Below are 21,149 nucleotides of genomic sequence, written 5' to 3' on the forward strand. Positions count from 1 at the left end.
ATAGAGACACAATAATAGTTTTACTATTGGTTTACTAAACCAAAAGTATACAGCAGCAATGCACAGTAAAGTAATGTTTTATGGGCTTTAAGGGATGTCCGCCTCAGTTTAAGTCAAAGTGTTTAGAGTGTTTTTTAAGATAAGATAAGATAAGATAATCCTTTATTAAAAAATAAAAATGAAAATAAAATAAAAAAAACAAGTATTATAAATAAGCAATAAAAAAAACAGTAGAGAATCAACAATAACTGAAATATTATATTTACAGACAGAAAAAAACTATTTTAACTATTTTAACTTCTTTAACTATTTTAACTTCTTTAACTATATTAGTTAAAGAATATCTAGGAAAAGTTATTATCGACTTTTTTCCACTTTAAAGTTGACTAACAAACTTCCTATAGAGACACAATAATAGTTTTACTATTGGTTTACTAAACCAAAAGTATACAGCAGCAATGCACAGTAAAGTAATGTTTTATGGGCTTTAAGGGATGTCCGCCTCAGTTTAAGTCAAAGTGTTTAGAGTGTTTTTTAAGATAAGATAAAAATTAAAAATTAAAATTAAAATTAAATTAAAAAAAACAAGTATTATAAATAAGCAATAAAAAAAACAGTAGAGAATCAACAATAACTGAAATATTATATTTACAGACAGAAAAAAACTATTTTAACTATTTTAACTTCTTTAACTATTTTAACTTCTTTAACTATATTAACTATTTTAACTATTTTAACTTCTTTAACTATATTAACTATTTTAACTTCTTTAACTATATTGCACATAGTGTAATGTGTAATGTGTTGCACAGGTTTTTATTGTCATGACTATGACCACTAGTTTTTAACCACTAGAACGGGGCCTCCCACTTATGAAGATGTGGACCGGAAGCTGTGGTTGCCTAGCAAGTTCTACATCCACGACGTCTGGAGACGTGTTGCTCGGCTGCTGCTTGTGCTGTAAACTAACAAACTAATAGCAACTATTTTAAAACACATTTTCAGGTGTCCAGGTGGCAACACTGACGGTGCAAGATGTCCGTAGCGGGGTTTAAGAAGCAGTTCTACAAAGCCAGTCAGGTAAAAGCGACTTATAAATACACGTTAGCCGAGAGCTAAGCTAATGCTAACGAACTATCTGGACTTTTATGATTAGTTTATGCTAGCTTCAAGCTAACCGTAGCTGGTGAGCTAAAAGTAGAGGAAGGGGTAACGTTATGGGCTTAACAATGGAAATGAATCACTTCGACTTGTTGAGAAGTAACTATGTGAATAGCTTTATTGTTAAACTAACTGACACTAACGTCAAACTGTTGTTGTTTTTTTGTGCCATTGTGTTCCAAAGTAGGTTTCCATCGTTACGCTGAAGCTGCATTAGGGCTGAATTAAGTTCAGTCCACTTTGAGTTTGCTCAAAAGTTTTTGTCGAACTAAGTTACGTAGATTGTATTCTTCAATTATCACTCAAATAAAGTGTTCAGTGCGAGTTCAGCTGTAATCTGTCGAGGTTTGTGAGTGACAGAAGCAGGGCATGGAGAGGCTTTCGTCGTGTTTTGATGAGGAGCTGGTACATTACATTACATTACATTACATTACAGTCATTTAGCAGACGCTTTTATCCAAAGAGACTTACAGGAAGTGTATTCAACATAGGTATTCAAGAGAACTACTAGTCACCAGAAGTCATAAGTGCATCTCCTTTCTTAAACAAGCATCTTAAAGCATAAACCAGAGCAAAAGTATAGTGCAGAGGCAAATTACTACGAAAACAATAATTGCAACAGACTAATACGAATATAATAAGTGCTACAAACTACTACGAATAGGATAAGTGCAGTAAACGAATACGAATTCAATAAGTGCAGCGAACTGATACAAATACAGTAAGTGCAACAACTAATACGAGTATGGTATCTGCATCACTCAGGTGTTATAATGCACTAAAGTCATGTTCATGTTTGTTTGTTTTCTAACGTGCTGGATTACACAATGTTTCCAAAACACTTGTCTCAAGACACGTTGGCCAATGTGGTGTGGTGGTATTGTAGTTCAGGTCACACAACTCATGTTTGCTGTCATCTCTCAGCTGGATGTGTCTCCTATGTTTCCAACAATAGAACTGAGACAACTTTGAATTCAGGATTTTTTTTAAAGTAAATTGAGTATTACAACACCTCTATATTCTAACGTTATTAAATAACAGTCCTGTTGATCTGAGGTCAATGATTTATCTCTATCATATAACAAATTTACAATGTCATACAGGTACTGAGATTATTAACTATCATCTAAACTATTCATTCCAGGCTTGTGGATTTAACTTTGGCAATACTGTTTCCATTGTTGAACATCATCTAATTTTTGAAAAGTGTGTCAGACGTAGCATCAATATGAAACTAAAAGCGCAAGTTACCACTGACGCCAGATGGATAAGGAAGCTTAGAGAATTAAGTCAAATGTTTACTCAAATGTCTGAGGGCCAACTTGTGACAATCACATTACATTACATTACAGTCATTTTAATCAATCACAATCACAGTAGTCTGATCGTATAGAAAATTGTATTTAATTTATTGAGTCAGATTTGTCTAGTTCTTCTAAATTTCAAATGTCAGTCATTCCTCTCCTAAAGAATTGTAAATGTTGACTCTTGAGACAACTAAAAGTTAAACTCGCCACCACAGACATGAAGCTCAAAAAGCCATGGGCTGCATAACTGGTGGCATGTGTTTTGATGACAACTGCCTTGCAACAGGTCCTTGCTTTGGCCTAACATTATGTGACATGCAAGTGACGCCTGTCTTTTCAGTGGGGGTGTATTGGAATCCTAGTTATGTGACTACTCTGCCCAAACAGGCTTCCAGTCCTATTCCATAAAAGCCATTGCAAAACTTAAGCAGTGCTTTTGGATTGATAACACCACAATACAGTGGTAAGTCCTCGACTATTTGGACATAGAGTATAGCTGGTAACCTAAAGGACCTATAGTGATCACCCTGCCCTCTGGTAGAACAGACCTGGCCAACAAGCAATTGAGGCTATATTAAGAAATAAAGTGGAGGAGTGGAGGAGTATAATCAATCCTCTAAGTTAGTTGCCTAATATGCTCTGAGTCATAACGCCATAAAAATATGGTTTATTCAATCAATGATTTAGCCGAAATGTCAGCTTAGTTGCTGAGCAAACATATATTGCTGACATTGTGCACACCGTGTTATTTATTGGACACCTGCTCTTTAATTTTATTCCACATCATATTATGTATCTTGCTTTTGTCATTAACCAACAAGGCTAAACCCACATGCTCGCTACAAATGTGCCTATGACTCTGTCTTCTTAAAACGCATAGTTATTTTTCTAATTCAGGTTTGGCTTTTAGCAAATCTAAGTTAGAAATTTACTAAAGATCATTTTAAGCTTAATGTCATGTAACTAGCACAAAAACTCAAGTTTTCAAGATAGATTACATACTCTGGTCAGACCAGGATGGGCAGGTTTATAAGTCATTGAGGCCAAAAAAATGTGTGCTATAAGCCAGATGGGGAACTCAAAGTGTTTTTTTGGTCGGATTTCACACATCTGCATGCCAAAACAACTACACATCTCGTACCAAGAGATTTCTTAATTGCAGTTAAAATGTTTATTGTACTAAATAATTGGGGAACTTTTAGTGCTGAATTATATCCCATGACTCATTTGGCAATCAATGCTTAAGATATTATCACGGCCACTGACTGTTTCTTCCAAAATTACTTTACCAAACCTGTATATTTGAGAGATTGATTGATCAATCTGGTCATAGAGTTTAATTTGCAGTGTGGTGCCGACAGTAGCACCGCGTTGAACCAAATCAGAAAAGCAACACACACAATGAGTCTCTATTTGGCCTCACAGCCAACTGCACTGGATTTTTAAGTTTGTAGCTCTGGATGAGACATGGAGAACATATGTGCCATGTGCGAGTCAGGTTGCGAGCAGCATGAAGTCAGTGTGTTTAGTAAAAGTATCCATGTAGGAAACTGAAATGTGTGTGCTGACCTGATGGGGAAAAAAAAAAAGTAAACCCTTAGCCAAATTCCTTATGGAAACGGAGTCTCTCAGTAGAGAGGAAAGTCTAGTTTTCAGCATTCATTCCCTCATGCAGACTTGAAGTTCCTCCACTGACGGAAAACATGTGTATGTCTTGGAATCTGAGAATTGTGTCAACTAGGCCCGGAAATAAAATGGATGGTGGAAAATGTAAAATATCCATTTCAGTTTGGAAATAGACAGCACTGGGGTTGTGAAGGTCCGGTTAAAGCTCCTTTGACAACAGGTTCTTACCCAGTTGAAGTTTCCTTGCTGTGGCGTATTCATCCATCTGTCGGCTTTATTACTGTGATTGCTCTGTGTTCACAGCTGGTTAGTGAGAAGGTTGGAGGTGCAGAGGGAACCAAACTGGATGAAGACTTCAAGGACCTCGAGAGGGTAACAAACATACATTTTGTGAAAATATATATACTAAACATGAAGAAATACTGTATGCTCTTTTGTTTTACTTAAAGTTAAATGATGCCCCAAACGTTTCCCTCACACACTTAAACCCGCTTAAAGGCATAACACTCAGTTTATGCACACTCCGATAAATGATTCTCTCTCTCTAACCTGTTCCCCAGAGGGCAGATATTACCAGCAAAGCAGTGGTGGAGGTCCTCAGTAAAACATCAGAGTACCTCCAGCCCAACCCTGCAACAAGAGCTAAGCTTACCATGCTCAACACGGTCTCCAAAATGCGTGGGCAGGTCAAGAGTCCTGGCTACCCCCAGCCTGAGGGCCTCCTGGGGGAGTGCATGACGAAGTATGGACGGGACATGGGCGAGGAAACCAACTTTGGTAAGAACAGAGGAAGCATTTTGAGGATGAGATATATTGTAAAAGAGAAATGTATGTTATGGTTATGGTAAATATGTTTGTTCATGTGGGACCATTGATCTACTTAGTATAGAATCAATGATTATTATTACCATGCCTCGCAATGGACAACACTCTGTAATGCTGTTTTTCTTTTTGCATATGTGTGTTTGTACTGCAGGTGGGGCTCTAACAGACATTGGAGAGTCAATGAAAAGAATGGCCGAGGTCAAGGACTCTCTGGATATTGATGTGAAGCAGAACTTTATTGACCCACTGCAGGCAGTCGCCGAGAAGGATATCAGAGACATTCAGGTAGAATCAAAGAAGTAGTATGCTTCTGCACGTACAGGCCAGGCATTGAATAATGAGCTCTGCAGTCAGTGAGTCAGCTGCATTAACATGAAAAAATATTACTGTCCTGGTGGATAATCTTGAAATTCAATGAAAATGGTTAAATCACACAATTTTCTCAAAACTATCACAAACAATTGAAAGTACTGTTCTGTGAAACCCCAACCTCACAATCCCAACTCCTTCACCCCCTCAGCACCACCTGAAGAAGCTGGAGGGCCGTCGTCTCGACTATGATTATAAAAAGAAACGTCAAGGTAAAATCCAAGATGAAGAGATCAGGCAAGCCCTGGAGAAGTTCCATGAGTCCAAAGAGATGGCTGAAAGCTCAATGAACAACCTGCTGGAAACGGATGTGAGTAACCTGTAGACTAATCTTGCACACTTTGCATTGCAAATAACTAATTGAAACCTACTGCAACAACTCTTATTTTCCCTAGGGGTTTATCTAGTGTCATTTCTTTTTTTTTCTTTTTTTTTTTCAATTAATCCTGTTGCCAGTGAAGTAGGCAAAGTGATGTCAACATCTCCAAAGTCAGCAAACATTGTTCTTGCTTGAAGTGATAAAAGAGCCAACTGATTCAATCAGTGCCAGTGGAAATGGTTTGATAGATAAGTAGAGTTAACAAAAGTTTTATAGTGCTTTCTTGTTTTTAAGATTTAGTGAATGTTTGTTTTTACTAGAGTGACACAAGAAATACATTTAATGACATCTAATACAATTATTGTTATATGAATAAAATAATTTATGACTGAAGCAGATTGAGTTGAATTGGCATATTCTATAATAGTGCATTAATGTAGTGAATTAATTTCATGCCTATAAGAAATAGTTAGGCAAACTCAAAATAGTGGGGAGAAATAAGAAAGAAATGACAGTAGCTAATCACCATTAGAACTGATGAAGATGAAACATGGCAGCCAAACCAACTGAAATGTATAATTGTGTTAATGTTCCTATAGAGTACCTGATAATATTTATTCTGGTTGTATATCTGTTGCTTGCTGCCCACAGCTTCTGAAGTAGCAAGCCACTTGTTACTTCTTAAGATTAGTATGTGTCATGTTTTCACACAATGACTTGCAGAAGTGTGAGCTTGTCAGACCCGTTTTGCTTTGTATTTACCGCTCTCCTACCTGCCACTATGAGATATTTCAGAGCTAAGTTATTGTAACAAACAAGCCTGACGTAATGATAGGAAGAAACAAAATGGAATGATGAGAGACGGGAATGCAAATGATTAACCAGTAAAGAATGCTGACGGACCACTGCCGTTTACGTGTTTGGTCATCCCCTAAAATAGTTTTTGTGTACGTGTAGGTGGAGCAGGTGAGTCAGCTGTCTTCTTTTGTGGAGTCTCTGCTGCAGTACCACAAACAGGCTACGGAGATCCTGGAGGAGCTTTCTGAGAAACTGAGATCAAGGTCAGTGTCGTGAGTATTTGTGGAAGATGTCATACTTTTTGTATGCTAAGGCTGTGTCCTTTGGCTCGTGACACGGGATGATTCAGCCCTACCATATTTTCCCATCTGATCACAAGTCATTCATGTCATGTGGCAACTAATGCTGATCACAAATCACTCCTTTTTTTATTTTTTTACTTAACAATACAGATTTGGATAACTGTCTTTGGCTTTGTAGGCACCGACCCCCTTACAGAAATACTTTAGAATTAATTAAATTGAATAGGTTTGTTTTGCTTTTCACAATTTACTTTGTAAATTGGCTTATAGCCCCTAAGCTAATTATTTAACACCTCTTTGTGTAACAGCCCTGTATCTGTATTGGTGCATCCCCTACTTGGGGGCTCATAAAGGTGATTTATTTTATTCTGATTGTGTGCAGGGTGAATGACGCTCAGTCTCGTCCAAGACGTGAATACACACCCAGACCCAAACCAGAGTATGACTATGGAGAAGCAGAAAGCTCTAATGGAGGATACTCACCAGCGGCAACAACCCCTCCAGCTTATTCTTCCGGTAAACTTACTCTTCCTATATTTTGTTCCGGCTGCAAACTCTGTTTCTGAAGAATGAAGCAAATGCGGAAGTGTCTTAAATTTGTATTCCCTCTACTGATCAGCAGGGGGCAACTCCTCTGGTTGCAAAATAAGTCTGATTGTATAGAAGTCCATGAGAAAATTACCCTACTTCTGACTAGATTTACTCCCTCAGTAAACATTGTAAACATGAGTTTATAGTAACAATCTTTAGTTTCAAGTATTCTTTAACACAGCATGATGTTCATTTAATAATTTATGCTCCATTTAGAGTAAAATAGAAGGAGTACGCTTCAGGGCGGTGGTACATTGTTGTTGACAGGTCGCTTCCCTACCAGAGTGGTACATGGCGTCACTACGTCACTCCTACGCTGTCCGAATATGATCACTTCCGTTCATTGGTTGCAAAAAAGCCAAGCGATGGCTGTAATCCAAGATGGCTACTGCCAAATCGCTGGCGTCGTCACAATGACTATGTCCACTTCTTATATACAGTCTATGAAGTGTGCTTGAGCGTCTATGAGTGCATGTGTGTAAGTCAATCTCATTCACACTAATGTATCTTTCATGTTGCGATATCAACCAGCCCCTGCACAATATCCAGGTCCATCCTTCCAAAGAACCTCCATCAGGAGCAGACAGTGTGAGTGAGACAGATGGAGATAACGTGTCCCTTACACAGAACTAGGATGTTTCACTACTTTCTCTTACTCTGGTGACATCTGTGTGGCAGAGAGCTGTATGCGTGTCTGTGGGACGGTAAAGAAGGTGACTAACATGGTTGAATGGTGTTTGTGGGGCAGGTTCCAAGAACAAGACCGGGCTTGTTGGATATATATAAATGTCAGCAAACCACCTGTGAGTTTTTTGATCAGTGGCTGTGGTGTTTTCAATTAGGTTGTGAACCAAATCTCTCAAAAATAAATTCCCGCCGCAGTCATGTTTTGCTGATTTGTATCTGTATTTATGCCTGTTCACTAACTGATGATCCTCCTGAACCCCAAAATAAATCACTATATGCCACATGTTTAATTTTACAGATATAGTAAAAATTCATACAACTCCTCAGTCAAACAGGATGTCTTGGCCTAAAACTTGAACATGGTCATTATGGTTCATATGAAATAGTTTAGCCATGTAAAGTATGATCTTGAGCTTCAGGAGGATTCTTCCTTACCACACGATGACTAACTTATAAACATCTCTGGTTTTAATGACTTTGGTTTTATGGTCCTAATGTCTGGTCCTCGTCCTACTGGAAAACAAACTGGTGACACAGGACATACTTATTTTATTAAAAGTAAGAAAAGAAAAACATTTTCACAACATGGCACTAATGTTCTTTTTCCCTCCTTGCATCTCTCTACTTTATGTGTCTCCTTCTGCAGCTGAGCCAAGCTGTAAAGCTCTGTATGACTTTGAGCCAGAGAACGAGGGAGAGCTGGGCTTCCGAGAGGGTGACATCATCACCTTGGTCAATCAAATCGATGAGAACTGGTTTGAGGGAGCCATTCGTGGGAAAACAGGATTATTCCCCCACAACTATGTTGAAGTGATTGTACCTCTGCAACATTGAAACAGCAAGGCAAGAGGGTAACAGCAAGATGGAGAGGATGGGGGATGGTAATGGATCATCAACTCTCAATAACCAAAATATATCACATCTTTATTGTAATTAAAGGGTAAACTAAGAAAGGGACCTAATTTGTACCTAGGAGTTATTTGAGTAAAGAGGTTTTTTTTATTCTGTCTAATTATGTCAAGATATAAACTTCAAAAAACGTACGGACAGAGGGATGTTCAGTCAACAAATGGCCCCGTAATGTGAGCATTTACCATATCCTGAGTATTTACATTCATTCTCTATGCACCAGTGCACTTTCTACACTCCACCTCCATCACCAGGACTGATGAAGCAAGATCAAGAGAGAATGAAATCTGTAATGGCATGTTCAGCTGTATTCACAAACACTAACAAGTGCAAGTACTTTATTCCTATATTACAAACCTATTTCATATTCACAAGATGACACTCCTTGTGTTATGTTTTGTTGATATTGGTACTACACACATGCATGTATACTCATGTATTCTTACAAACACCGTCTTCGACACTCCCAGTTTTCACTTCTGTCCCTTCAGGCTTTAGTACTGTTGTCTTCATGGACTAGTTTGAGTCAACATGGAGGACTGGCTTCTTTCTGTCGATGTCTGAGACTATCCTCCACTGCCACCTGGTGGTTCTAAAGCTCACTCTAAGCTATCGGTTTTAGTGCCACTGTCATGCGACCTCTATCGCTTACCAAATTCACGTTTGGTGGTTTGTCTTGTCTTTTAGTGTGGATTTTCTTTCTTCCAAATAGCTGGAGCCAGTCAACAGATAACATCGACTGACTGACTGCTGTATTAAATGTTTTTTCATTACTACACCACTGCCAGTCAGATAAACTCTGGCAGTTTGTTCGAGACCAAAAGGTTGTTTTATAATCTATTCCAAAGAGCTGGAGAGCATCCATAAATATGCTTAATTTTGTAATCTTTGATCACATCAATTGTTTTGCTACTTTGTTAATGATTTATCTACTCTTAATTTACAGACAGCCCTTCCAATGTTTCCCACTGCACTCCACTCTCCACTTAAATCTTATTCCCACCTTGGACAAGACTTATGTTTATCATTAAAAGGATGCATATTTAAATACAGCCTCATGCGTGCAATTCTGCAAATTTAAGTTAATGTTTGAGATTATTATATGCAAACTGGATTACTTTTTACATACTTCACATTTTAAAGAAGAAGCTGAATTTGGTTTCCATTAAAGTGTAACCTACCACAATGTAACATGATTCACTCCCACCTCAAATATTTTGCAACATTACACCAAAGCCATAAGCGTCTTTCAGTTCCTTTATTTTCTCAGGCTGTATTGATACTGCTGGCAGTGTCGCTTACAATATCTTTGTGGGCTTTTTTATTCAACTGTTTGACAAAGAATTTCTGTCTGTGTTTTTGTTTTCCCCCCATTGTGCTGGGGTTAAGCTTGGCTTTAGTACTCTAACCTATAATTTGGAGCATGTAAATTAATCTGATGTGTTTTGTACCTGCCTCAGTTTTCGGGCTGAAACTGTGCCCCAAACCTGACAGATAATACTGCATAACTATCACCAAACAATTGTGTACATAATTCACTTATAATGAGGAAGGCCTCTGCACAAAAGCCACTTTCAGTTTCAATTAAGTCTTTTACAAGCTGACTATGAACTGTGAGGGTTTGTGCTGCTCACTAAAATACCAACTTTCTCCTCTTGTCATGATCCCCTTGTTAGACGAACCCCCCACACACACACACACACACACACACACACACACACACACACACACACACACACACACACACACACACACACACACACCTCTCTTCCATCTCTGTTTAAACTGGGAGTGGAACAGACAGGTCTTTTCAGAAGGGAGGCTCACAGCAGTGGATTATGCCCTCCCTCCCCCACTGGTCTTTATTCACCACCTGCCCCTGTACCACTACCCCCGTTCTCATTATCTGCCCCATCCCAGTCCCATGGTGCCTCTGGAGTCTCCTGGTCCTATAATCTCTTTTATTTGTATCATAGTCTGTGCCTCTTACATGTTATGTTTGCATGTCTCCACTGTTAATAATGTCATGTGTATTGCCATTGCCTTTGGCTGGGCTGAGTAGTAGCTGTGGGGTTCAGGTGTGGGGTTTACATGCCTCATTACACTAAATCAAAAGCCCAGAGTTTGAGAGGGGGAGAAGATGGTCAGGGGTTCGGGGTGAGCTATTATGCAGCTTGTATAATATTGATGATGAATAATGTCGGATGAAAGGGCTAAGATCAATTTTTGTGTGCCGCTGCTGTCACATCTGAAATAGTTATCTTAAAGCCGTGGCTGACATTTATTGCAACACTACATAATGTGATTGCTGTGTATTGCATCCATAACCGCGAGTCTCTCAACTATGCAATATAGCTGAATGAAGTATTATCAAACTGTTAAGCTTAATTTTATTATGCACAATCTTAATGGATTTTTTTTTTTTGTGTGTGTTCAAATGTAACTGCTTTGCATGAGTCTTCATTACAGCCTCTGTGTCTTGCCTAATGCCTTATTTTTGTAACTGTGACACTGTGGGGAGGTTAAAAGTGGGATCATCCTGGATTATTTTAAGGATATATGGATTACCTCTGTGTTTATGTGTAATCATCTGTGTATTGTATATTTTTGTTACTATTCAAAGGGGAATGGATGCTGCATTCACTTCTTTAAATAAATATTAAGTAATTTGGCTCCCAGTGTGTTTTTACAGCCCAGTAACTGAATTGACCTTTTTCATTTGATATATTTGAATGAAAGTATGTACACTAATGCAGAACATATCATAGAGGCGTAGGATAATCTCTTTTCAAATGCACCTGATTCTTATTAAAAATCCATCAATTAACATTTACATCACTGCTCATGTTTGCTTATTTTCTCTGTATATTTTGAACACTTTGAACCATCCAATTTCTAATCTGCACAACCACCCATCTGCATGATCCCCAGACACAGAAGGCTACACCAGCCAGCTGTTGGATTATTGCCACTGCACTATCTCATCGGGGAAGGCGTGTCACTCTCCGAGTTACTCAGCTCCCCTTTGTCCTCGTCGGTGCCCAGCCAGCGACACTCATGGCGGCTGCACCCGTCAGGCAGCGCTCCGGGCCGGGGGGACCACGGGCGCAGCTCCCTCCCTGCTACTATGAAGGATACCTGGAGAAGCGAGGACCGAAAGAAAAGGTAGGCTCCAACCGGTGCATGCCATGTTTTTTTCCCCAGTGCATCCTGCATGGGTAGCGGTGGTCAGTGAGTGAGTGAGTGAGTGGACAGCACACCGGCTGATGATCCCCCATTCCCAGAGAGCTGTCAACTTCCTCATTGTGTTCGAATGGGCGAGGCGAGACTGAACACTGATGCTGGTCAGATCTGTTGTCCTGTTGTCCTGGTTTAGCAAGAATCTGACAGGGATAGTGTGGAACAATTCATCAATGAATTGTGGAAGCCCGGTTGCTGTCAATCATCTCATGTCATTTAAATCACATCTCTTGTGACATCTTGTGTGGCTGTATCTTGATAACTAGGCATCTATGTCACAATATGCATCACCCAGAATTCAATGCCAAGTCAGAGAATACTCTAATTTTGACATTTTGCTATGACAGCATGATCCCTGAAATGCATCTCCAACATCTCAAATACACAATTGCAAACAGTATAATTGTTCCTCAATAACTCTTTTGCATATTTTTATTTATATATAAGGTGACAAATACACAATAGGGTACCCTCCCCCAGGGCCCACTCTCTCATTAAGATCATTTGAAGGCAATATATACATGTAATGTGAGCCTGGCTCAGGTGCAGGGTATTGCATTGATCCATGGCCACAGATTGACAGCAGCTGTGGCTCACTTCCTATTCATCTCCTGGGACAGGAAATGGGAGGGTGATAAAAGAGGGAAATATCTATTACGCACATGCGACAGCAGTGTGTCCTCTTCTTTTCTCATGTCTGCTTCTCTCTGTGTGTGACAGGCGTCCAGGCGACTGTGGACCTGTCTGTGCGGGAACTCTTTGTATTTCTTCAATAATGCCAAGGACAGTCATGTAAGTTTTAGACTGTATACGATGCGTTGTTTGTGTGTCATAGTGAGTTGGCACTGAAACATGTTTGTGTGTGTCACAGTATGTGGAGAAGCTGGACCTCAGTGGGTTTGTGTCCCTGAAGGACGACTGCAGCCGGGACAGAAACCTGGAGGCAGCCAGACTCATCCTACGCATGAAGGATGGAGAGACCAAACTCACAGTAATGCACTTGAAGACACAAACACACATACATAAATACATTAAAATTACCACTTTGTTTAAGGTGTAACAGTGCTGTTGTCTTTAACAGGCACCTAACTTGGAATCAAGGGAGCTGTGGAAAGGTTTCCTCTACTCCGTTGTAGATGTAAATATCCATCTTATGCATCCCTGCATCAATCTTTATCTCTCTTGTGCCGTTTTAAAATGATCCTTCCCCCTGTCCAATCACAGCTGAATGTGCCGTCCTGTCTCACGTTGCTGCCGGGCCAGCTGCAGATGCTGAGGGAGATGGTGGACAAAGAAAGGTCCAGGCGGAGAAATCGCACTCCCACGCGTGCTCCTCCCTCGCCCCTCTCCGTGCCTTTAGTAGGAGAGATCCCCCCGTGAGTTCTCCTTGAGAGGATGCACTGTAGCTATAATACCTTTTAGTGTATAAGCATGACTGTGTTGTCATTATGAATGTGTGTGACATGCAGGTGTTTTCGACCGGTGTCACGAACAGAGGCTGAAGTCCTTCTAGAGAGACACCCAGACTGTGGCAACATGTTGCTGCGTCCAGGCAGAGATGGATGCTCATTGGCTGTCACCACTAGGCAGGACCTCAATGGGTAGACACCTGCTGAACATCTGAACGCCACAGCTGCAAATATAGTCAAATGCAACATTCACTGAAAATGTTACTAATAGGTTTTTCTGGTTGTCTGTTTTGCTCCAGGTCGGTGTTCAGACATTACCGTGTGACGCAGAGGGACCAAGGTGGTTACATCATTGATGTAGAAAATCCTGTGAGTGTTTAATACTTGCAGATACACTTCAACACTTATAACAATTCTAAAGGTGAAATTAATAGGTAACATTTTTACTATTATTTACTTTCTTTTATATTCATTGAGAAACCTCATGTTAGGGATGCATTGATCCAACTGTTTCACTCCCAATACAGATTCTAATACTTCAATTTTGATATCATGCACTGATCCCATAACAGATTTATAATCTAAATACCTCTGCACTGAAAACGTGGATCCACGACTTGCCGTAACTGATGTGACTGACTGCAAGAACACATCATTTTAGGATTAAACTATGAAAGAAACACTATTTTATGTACAGTACATCAGTCACATCATTGCCGATACCTGATCTCCTTTATTGTATTGCATTGGATTGATGCATTCAGTTAAATATTTGAAAAGATCTATAAGTGGGAAGTAAAATAGTTGATGCTGCAAAGTGACAACTTTGTAGTTACTTGAAGTAAATATAGCTAGGGTCATTACATATATTCATGTTTTTTCTAAAGGGATTTTTTGGGTGCAATGGCAGCATCAACCACATAGATCATTTTGTTAGAAATATAGTACATGAAAATGACAAATACAAGTAATGCTTTGAGATGACAGCAATCAACAATGTCTCAGACTGTGTGTAATCAGCATTAACAAACCAGCTGCTTCAAGGGTCTAACACAACAGGTTTCCTCTTCCAGATTCCCTGTGCTACACTTCACGAGGTCATCGACGCTCTGGTAGAGAAAACAGCGGGGACTCTGCAGCCTTTCCTCCTGGAGGAGCCGTACGAAGAGAATATCAGTGAGACAACCAAGCAGCACACACGCATATTCTGAAGACTCTTTTTTTTGTCCTCCTAATTTTTGTTAAAAGTAATCAATAAAGCCGCACAAAATTAAATTACGTGTTTTTGTCATCAGCATACGTTTCCGCCAATGATGAGAACGGAGAAAGGATCCTCCACACTGCCCCCTCCAGCCCGCTTCCAAAGGCTCCTGCTCTGCCTCCAAAACAGGGTTTGTCTCCGCCTCATAAAGCACATGCAGACAGTCGCAGACAGTCGCAGACAGTCGCAGACAGTCGCAGACAGTCGCAGACAGTCGCAGACAGTCGCAGACAGTCGCAGACAGTCGCAGACAGTCGCAGACAGTCGCAGACAAGTCGCAGACAGAGAGCAATAATGAGCACTGCTTTTGTTCTGGTGCAGATCGTTGGCCCGGCAGCCCCCTGTCCAGGTCTCCCGCCCCTGACCGCCGCATCCTGACCTCACCAGTGCCGGCCTCGCCCACCAACCCGATGAGAAGACTCATCCTCTCCCCTTCGCCTCTCGCACAGAGTGAGTTGATGCACATCTCACCTGCTGCAATCCATCCTGATTTACAGTTTAAAAAAAGACACGTTCAGTAAATGAGGAGCAATTCAATTAATAAAGCAATTAGATCAATATCCAAGAAACAGGTAGATCTATTGTACATAAAAGAGACATACAATGATGTGTTTCCTCTGTTTTTCCACAGCACTCAATGAGGAACTCAAAATGAAGCTTGAGAAGAGACGAGTCAGTCAGGAGTGATTCGTTCATAAGGAGCAACCTCTTGTCATATCATACTCAATCTTCGGTGCCAAACTCTTTCTCACCGCAGCTATGTATTCATCCTGTGCCTTCTAGGTGGAAGACAAGGGACTACAAACACCACCGCCTTCCTTTAGGGAGATACGAAATGTTGGACTTTGGTGTTTAAACAAACTCTGGTTAGCTCCATAAAAGCAAAATTGGCTGGTGAACACTGGATTAGATTCATAAAACCTCATAACGCCTGCCTTGGTTGGGGTTAAGAGCCACTAGTTCTTTGTCCACTTTCATAAAGCTGTTTACAAACTGCCTCTGAGCAAAAGAAATAGTGCCACAATGAATGATCTTCCTTCAGAAGAGAGTCCACACTGAATAAATATGACTGGCAGCTAAAAAAAATGATTGGAGAAGCACTAACTCGTTCAGGACCACCAACAGAGCCTGATGTTTTCTCGTCTGAGCCCATGTCTGAGTGCTGAGCTGCTGATTTTACTGCTGCAACACTGGAGAAGAAGAACAAACAAACCACAGACTGCCAAGATCAACACCGGAGACCTGAGACGCTTTATCGGCTCTGAAAGTAAAATCACCAAGGATTGCTCAGGTTTCAGCTCAGCAATTCTCTTCACTCACCTCATCATGTAACGTTACTGAAAAAAAGAATGTCTGTCACAGTGGAGCTGGCAAGAATCTGAAAACTGCACAATCTCTGCCTGCAGCTCATGAGTGTTATTGGTGATTAATAAGCAAACATTGATGTATTGTTGATTCAATGATACTGTTATGGCTCATTTATGACTCAACTTAAACCGTACTGTTGGTGCTTATTTTAAAGTGTTTCCTTATTCTCTTTTACTGTGTCCGTGCTACTGTTTGATGAAATTACTCACTGGTGCTCAGACCTTCCTGGAAACTCCAGGCAATTTCTGTTCCTATTCAAGCAGATGAACTGTATTCATATGTGAGACTGTCCTCTAGTGGAATGTCTGTCAACTAAAGACAGAAACCTTATCAGCACACAGTCTTTAGTTGTTATAACTCAAGTACAAAAACACTTTGCAGACTGAACCAGCCTTTTGGCGTCAAAGTATTATACCACTTGTCTACCTTTTAATAACAACATTATAATTTGTTATAGGTCTGAAGGTGCTTCAACATAACAGCATGTATTTCAACATTGACATTTATCATGCCAATCGGCCAGTAGATTTGTGTCTGAGTGGCAAACTGTGATCAACTGACTAATAAGTGTCCTCTAACGGTGAACAGTTTCTTGTATGTTTGTACATGATTTGTCGTGTCTACTTGATCGCTATCAAAGAACAGTGTTTGTAAGATATCAAGGGCATTAAATGGTTTTGCATGGATGTGATTTGTCCTTGTTGTGAATTGATAAGCTGGGCTTCCTCAAAAGTGCACCACTTATTTTATCTTTAGGGCCAGGCTGTTCATTGAAACCCTGATTGACAACAGGAAAATGAGGATATTCGATCATGTTGGACATAATTAATACTATGAGTTTATCACAGAAACATAGAAGCAAAGTGAAAACGTGTCAGCAGTTTAACATTGAGGTTAAGTATTTTTGTTTAGTCTTCCTTGTCCCTTCAGTTTAGATAATCTACCAAGAACTCACACACGTTCAGATACATTTACATTGGAAATAAACTGTTTTCCATATGTACATTAAAAAAAAATTGACTACTTTCATCATTACAATGAAACAGTTATGCTCATTTAATTCTGAAACAAGGTAAAGTGTTTTGTTTCTTCTTTTTAGTTTTAACCCCTTCAGACCCCAATTATGTTCCAAGGTTGTGAAAAATATAATAATGACTTTTTCCCATCCTTAATGCAACCAGAAATGAGAATCAAATTTTTTTTTTTTTTTATCATAACTCTTTAATTGTTATTTTTTTGTCCATTTCAATGGACATCGGGTCCAAACAGTTGTTAAAATATCAACATCATATGACAACATCATACCTATTTTTTGTCTTATATAACATTGACATTACATGGAACATGAACTTGAACATTTCAAATGATGTTTTTTTGTAAGGTCCAAACAGTTTTAAAATATAACATCATAGCTTTTTTTTTTTTTTTTTTTGGTTACAATTTACCAACAAAAATAACTTGAGGGTCTCACATTTCTGTCATTTTAGTCTCATTTTCTGTGGGCATATTTGAACTACTGGTTCAGTTCCCTCACCCTTCAAAACTGCTGCTGTCTCCCCAATCCTCAAAAAACCTGGTTCAGATCCCAACAACTTTAATAACCTCCGTCCCATTTCCAACCTACCTTTCATCTCCAAAATACTTGAGAAAATCGTTGCTTCTCAACTCCATTCCCATCTATCTCAAAACAGTCTATATGAACAGTTTCAATCTGGTTTCCGTCCCCGTCATAGCACTGAAACGGCCCTTCTGAAAATCACCAACGACCTTCTTATTGCAGCTGATTCTGGTTTAATCTCCATCCTCATCCTCCTTGACCTGAGTGCGGCCTTTGATACAATTTCCCATACCATCCTCCTCAATAGATTATCCTCCATCGGCATCACAGGCACCCCCTTGACTGGTTTCACTCCTATCTCACAGACCGCACTCAGTTCATCCAACTCAAATCCTTCCGTTCCCAACCCTCCCCTGTCTCCTCTGGTGTCCCCCAGGGCTCTGTCCTGGGTCCCCTCCTTTTCATTACTTACCTCCTTCCCCTTGGCCTTATTTTCCGTAAATTTAATATTCTTTTTCACTGCTACGCGGATGACACCCAGCTCTACCTCTCCACCAAACCCAACTCCATCCTCCCTCCCTCATCCCTAACAGATTGCCTCTCTGAAGTACAAACCTGGTTCACCTCAAACTTCCTCAAACTTAACAGCAATAAAACAGAAATCCTTTTAGTTGGTACTAAATCAACTCTACTCAAAGTTGACAGTTTTTCCCTCTCATTTGACAGCTCCATAGTTTCCCCCTCCCCCAGGTGAAGAGTCTGGGTGTCATCCTCGATGGCTCACTTTCCTTCAAATCCCATATCAACATCACCACCCGCACTGCCTACTTCCATCTTCGTAACATAAATCGCCTCCGTCCCTCCCTCACCCCCACACCACCTCTATTCTTGTACATAGCCTTGTCACCTCCCGTATTGATTACTGTAACTCTCTCCTCTTTGGTCTCCCCCAGAAATCCCTCCATAAGCTCCAACTGGTCCAGAATTCAGCTGCCCGTATCATCTCCCAAACCCCTCTTTCCACCACATCACCCCCATCCTAGAACAACTCCACTGGCTTCCAATCAACTTCCGTATCAACTTCAAAATTCTCCTTCATACCTTTAAAGCCATCCACAACCTTGCCCCTCCCTACCTGTCTGATCTCCTTCACACTGCCACCTCCACCCGCTCCCTCAGATCCTCCTCTTCCATCCACCTCACTGTCCCCTCTGCCCGGCTCACCACCATGGGGAGCAGAGCTTTCAGCCGCTCTGCTCCCAAACTCTGGAACTCACTCCCACCTCACATCCGAAATATTGACTCCCTCCCTCAGTTCAAATCCTCTCTCAAAACCCACCTTTTCAGGATAGCATTTTCACTGTAGTTGTCATGTTTTTTACTTGCACTTTTAATGGTTTTGTTATTTGTTTGCCCTTGTTTTAAATTGTTTTAAACTGCTCGGCCTCCCTCGTTTTCTCAATGCGTGGGGCTTCCCCAAACGCACAAGAGCTTCTGCCACATTCAATTTGAAGTCAAGGAGATCCATGACTAGCGGTGGCTGAGTGCTTTATTTATTTAAAATCTTATATGTGATATTATGTGATGTTTATACTAAAACATGACTATTTTTTTATATGATATTCACTGACTTTCTACACTCACCAACTCTTGGAAATCTATTAGCATCTCCATCTTCCTCATCGCTTCCAAAAATGTCAATATCAGAGATATTTCCATTGTCGATCAGTTCAAGGACTTCAAGGGCTGTATATTCTGCATATGGAATATTTTCAACTGATTATCAACTCATTCTCTTATTCTGATGTACTGTTTTTATAGTAATAAGGTCATTCATCAATACTGGTAAATTGAGTTCAATAACATGGTTTCTGACCCAATGTCCATTCTAATGGACAGCGATATTTGAAAAAATCCTGTGTAAAAACTAACACTGAAACATATGATATTACACTTCTATTTATACATTCCATCTTTCAATATTGTATCAAAACTATGAAATCTTCTATAAAATATCTATAAATATGAATATAACTGTTGAAAATGGTCCTTACTTCGACGTGTGGGGTGAAGCCCTGCCATGCCTCTCTTCCATGTGGTGGATTTTTTTCATACGTCAACAAGCAAAGCTATACTGCCGTTTGATTGGTTGTTAAACATCCACTTGTATGGACTTAAGGGTTCAAGTGGTGTAAAACGTTGCAAAAAGTAAAAAAAAAAGCCCCCGTCATGTGACGTCCATTGTAATGGACCCAGGGTCTGAAGGGGTTAATCAAGCCACATTTATCTTTATTCACTAGTAGCCAAAATGTCCTACATTTTTTTCCATTTACAGTTTAGCCACCATTATCTTTTTATTGTGTGTATGTTATTTCTTTTTTTTAAATTTAGTCTTTTCTCTAGATTTCTGAAAGTTGTAATATGAAAATAACATAAATTAAAAAAAAGGACAAACAACAAACAGTAAATATGTCAATTAAGTGAGATTGAGGGACTTGATGGCCACAAATTACACCCAAGATGTGTTTGATGTGGCCTGTATATATGCACTGCACCATAAACCTGTGCTGTGGACAAAATAACAAAGAAACAGAAACAGAATTAGATTAGATTGCATATTTTGCAGTAGGGTTATGTTGTATCAACCAGATATAACATTTCACATATATATTTACAATTTTTTAAATGAATATGTTAGGTATAGCATTCCTCGTAGCATTTATTGCATTCGTATTAGTTCGCTGCACTTATTGAATTTGTATTTGTTTACTGCACTTATCCTATTCGTAGTAGTTTGTAGCACTTACTATATTCGTATTAGTCTGTTGCAATTATTGTTTTCGTAGTAATCTGCCTCTGCACTATACTTTTGCTCTGGTTTATGCTTTAAGATGCTTGTTTAAGAAAGGAGATGCACTTATGACTTCTAGTGACTAGTAGTTCTCTTGAATACCTATGTTGAATACACTGATTGTAAGTCTCTTTGGATAAAAGCGTCTGCTAAATGACTGTAATGTAATGTAATGTAATTTATGCCGGTTCAGTTGATCATTTGACAATTCAGTTCTAAAGACATGCATATTTGATTAAAAAGAATAAATGCATTTATCAACCCTATAATGAAAAATGAATAAATAAAAGCAAAATAAAAGAAATATTGAAGTTGAAAATATGTTTTATACTGTCATAAGGAGCTGACTGATGATTAGCAGCTAGAAATCATTTGCCGTGGAAAAACATGAAGCTATTTTAATAATACACATCCCTCTGCAGGTGCAACAATATATATCTAATCCACCCTATTGATGAGACACCATGCAGGACAGGCAACTCCCACAACACACCACCAGGTCACCTCAGTCCTGACTCCTGTTTGTAAATGCACCAGTAAAGAAACACCCCCAGCTGCTTGTACCTTC

General features: G+C 39.6%; 2 protein-coding genes across 3 annotated transcripts; both read left to right on the top strand.

The window, feature by feature from the left end:
- Window positions 1–901: 901 nt before the first annotated feature.
- LOC129088874 (endophilin-A2-like) lies at window positions 902–11,566 on the top strand. Of its 2 annotated transcripts, XM_054596129.1 has the most exons (9): window positions 902–1,080; window positions 4,398–4,466; window positions 4,655–4,871; window positions 5,071–5,204; window positions 5,440–5,598; window positions 6,565–6,668; window positions 7,090–7,223; window positions 7,830–7,886; window positions 8,632–11,566. In XM_054596129.1, the coding sequence occupies exons 1-9, from the start codon at window positions 1,036–1,038 to the stop codon at window positions 8,817–8,819; spliced, it is 1,107 nt and encodes a 368-aa protein (XP_054452104.1). In that variant the 5' UTR covers window positions 902–1,035; the 3' UTR covers window positions 8,820–11,566. The 2 variants fall into 2 exon arrangements, with proteins under 2 accessions (XP_054452104.1, XP_054452105.1); XM_054596130.1 differs by lacking the exon at window positions 7,830–7,886.
- A 385-nt stretch (window positions 11,567–11,951) lies between these two features.
- stap2a (signal transducing adaptor family member 2a) lies at window positions 11,952–16,831 on the top strand. Its single transcript, XM_054596506.1, has 11 exons — window positions 11,952–12,059; window positions 12,855–12,926; window positions 13,006–13,125; window positions 13,216–13,272; window positions 13,359–13,510; window positions 13,604–13,735; window positions 13,843–13,912; window positions 14,617–14,719; window positions 14,839–14,934; window positions 15,126–15,254; window positions 15,436–16,831. Exons 1-11 carry the CDS (start codon window positions 11,952–11,954, stop codon window positions 15,489–15,491), a joined length of 1,095 nt encoding a protein of 364 aa, XP_054452481.1. The 3' UTR covers window positions 15,492–16,831.
- The last annotated feature ends 4,318 nt before the right edge of the window (window positions 16,832–21,149 follow it).

This window comes from Anoplopoma fimbria, chromosome 3 (genome assembly GCF_027596085.1).
Source record: "Anoplopoma fimbria isolate UVic2021 breed Golden Eagle Sablefish chromosome 3, Afim_UVic_2022, whole genome shotgun sequence".
NCBI classification, from domain to species: Eukaryota; Metazoa; Chordata; class Actinopteri; order Perciformes; family Anoplopomatidae; genus Anoplopoma; species Anoplopoma fimbria.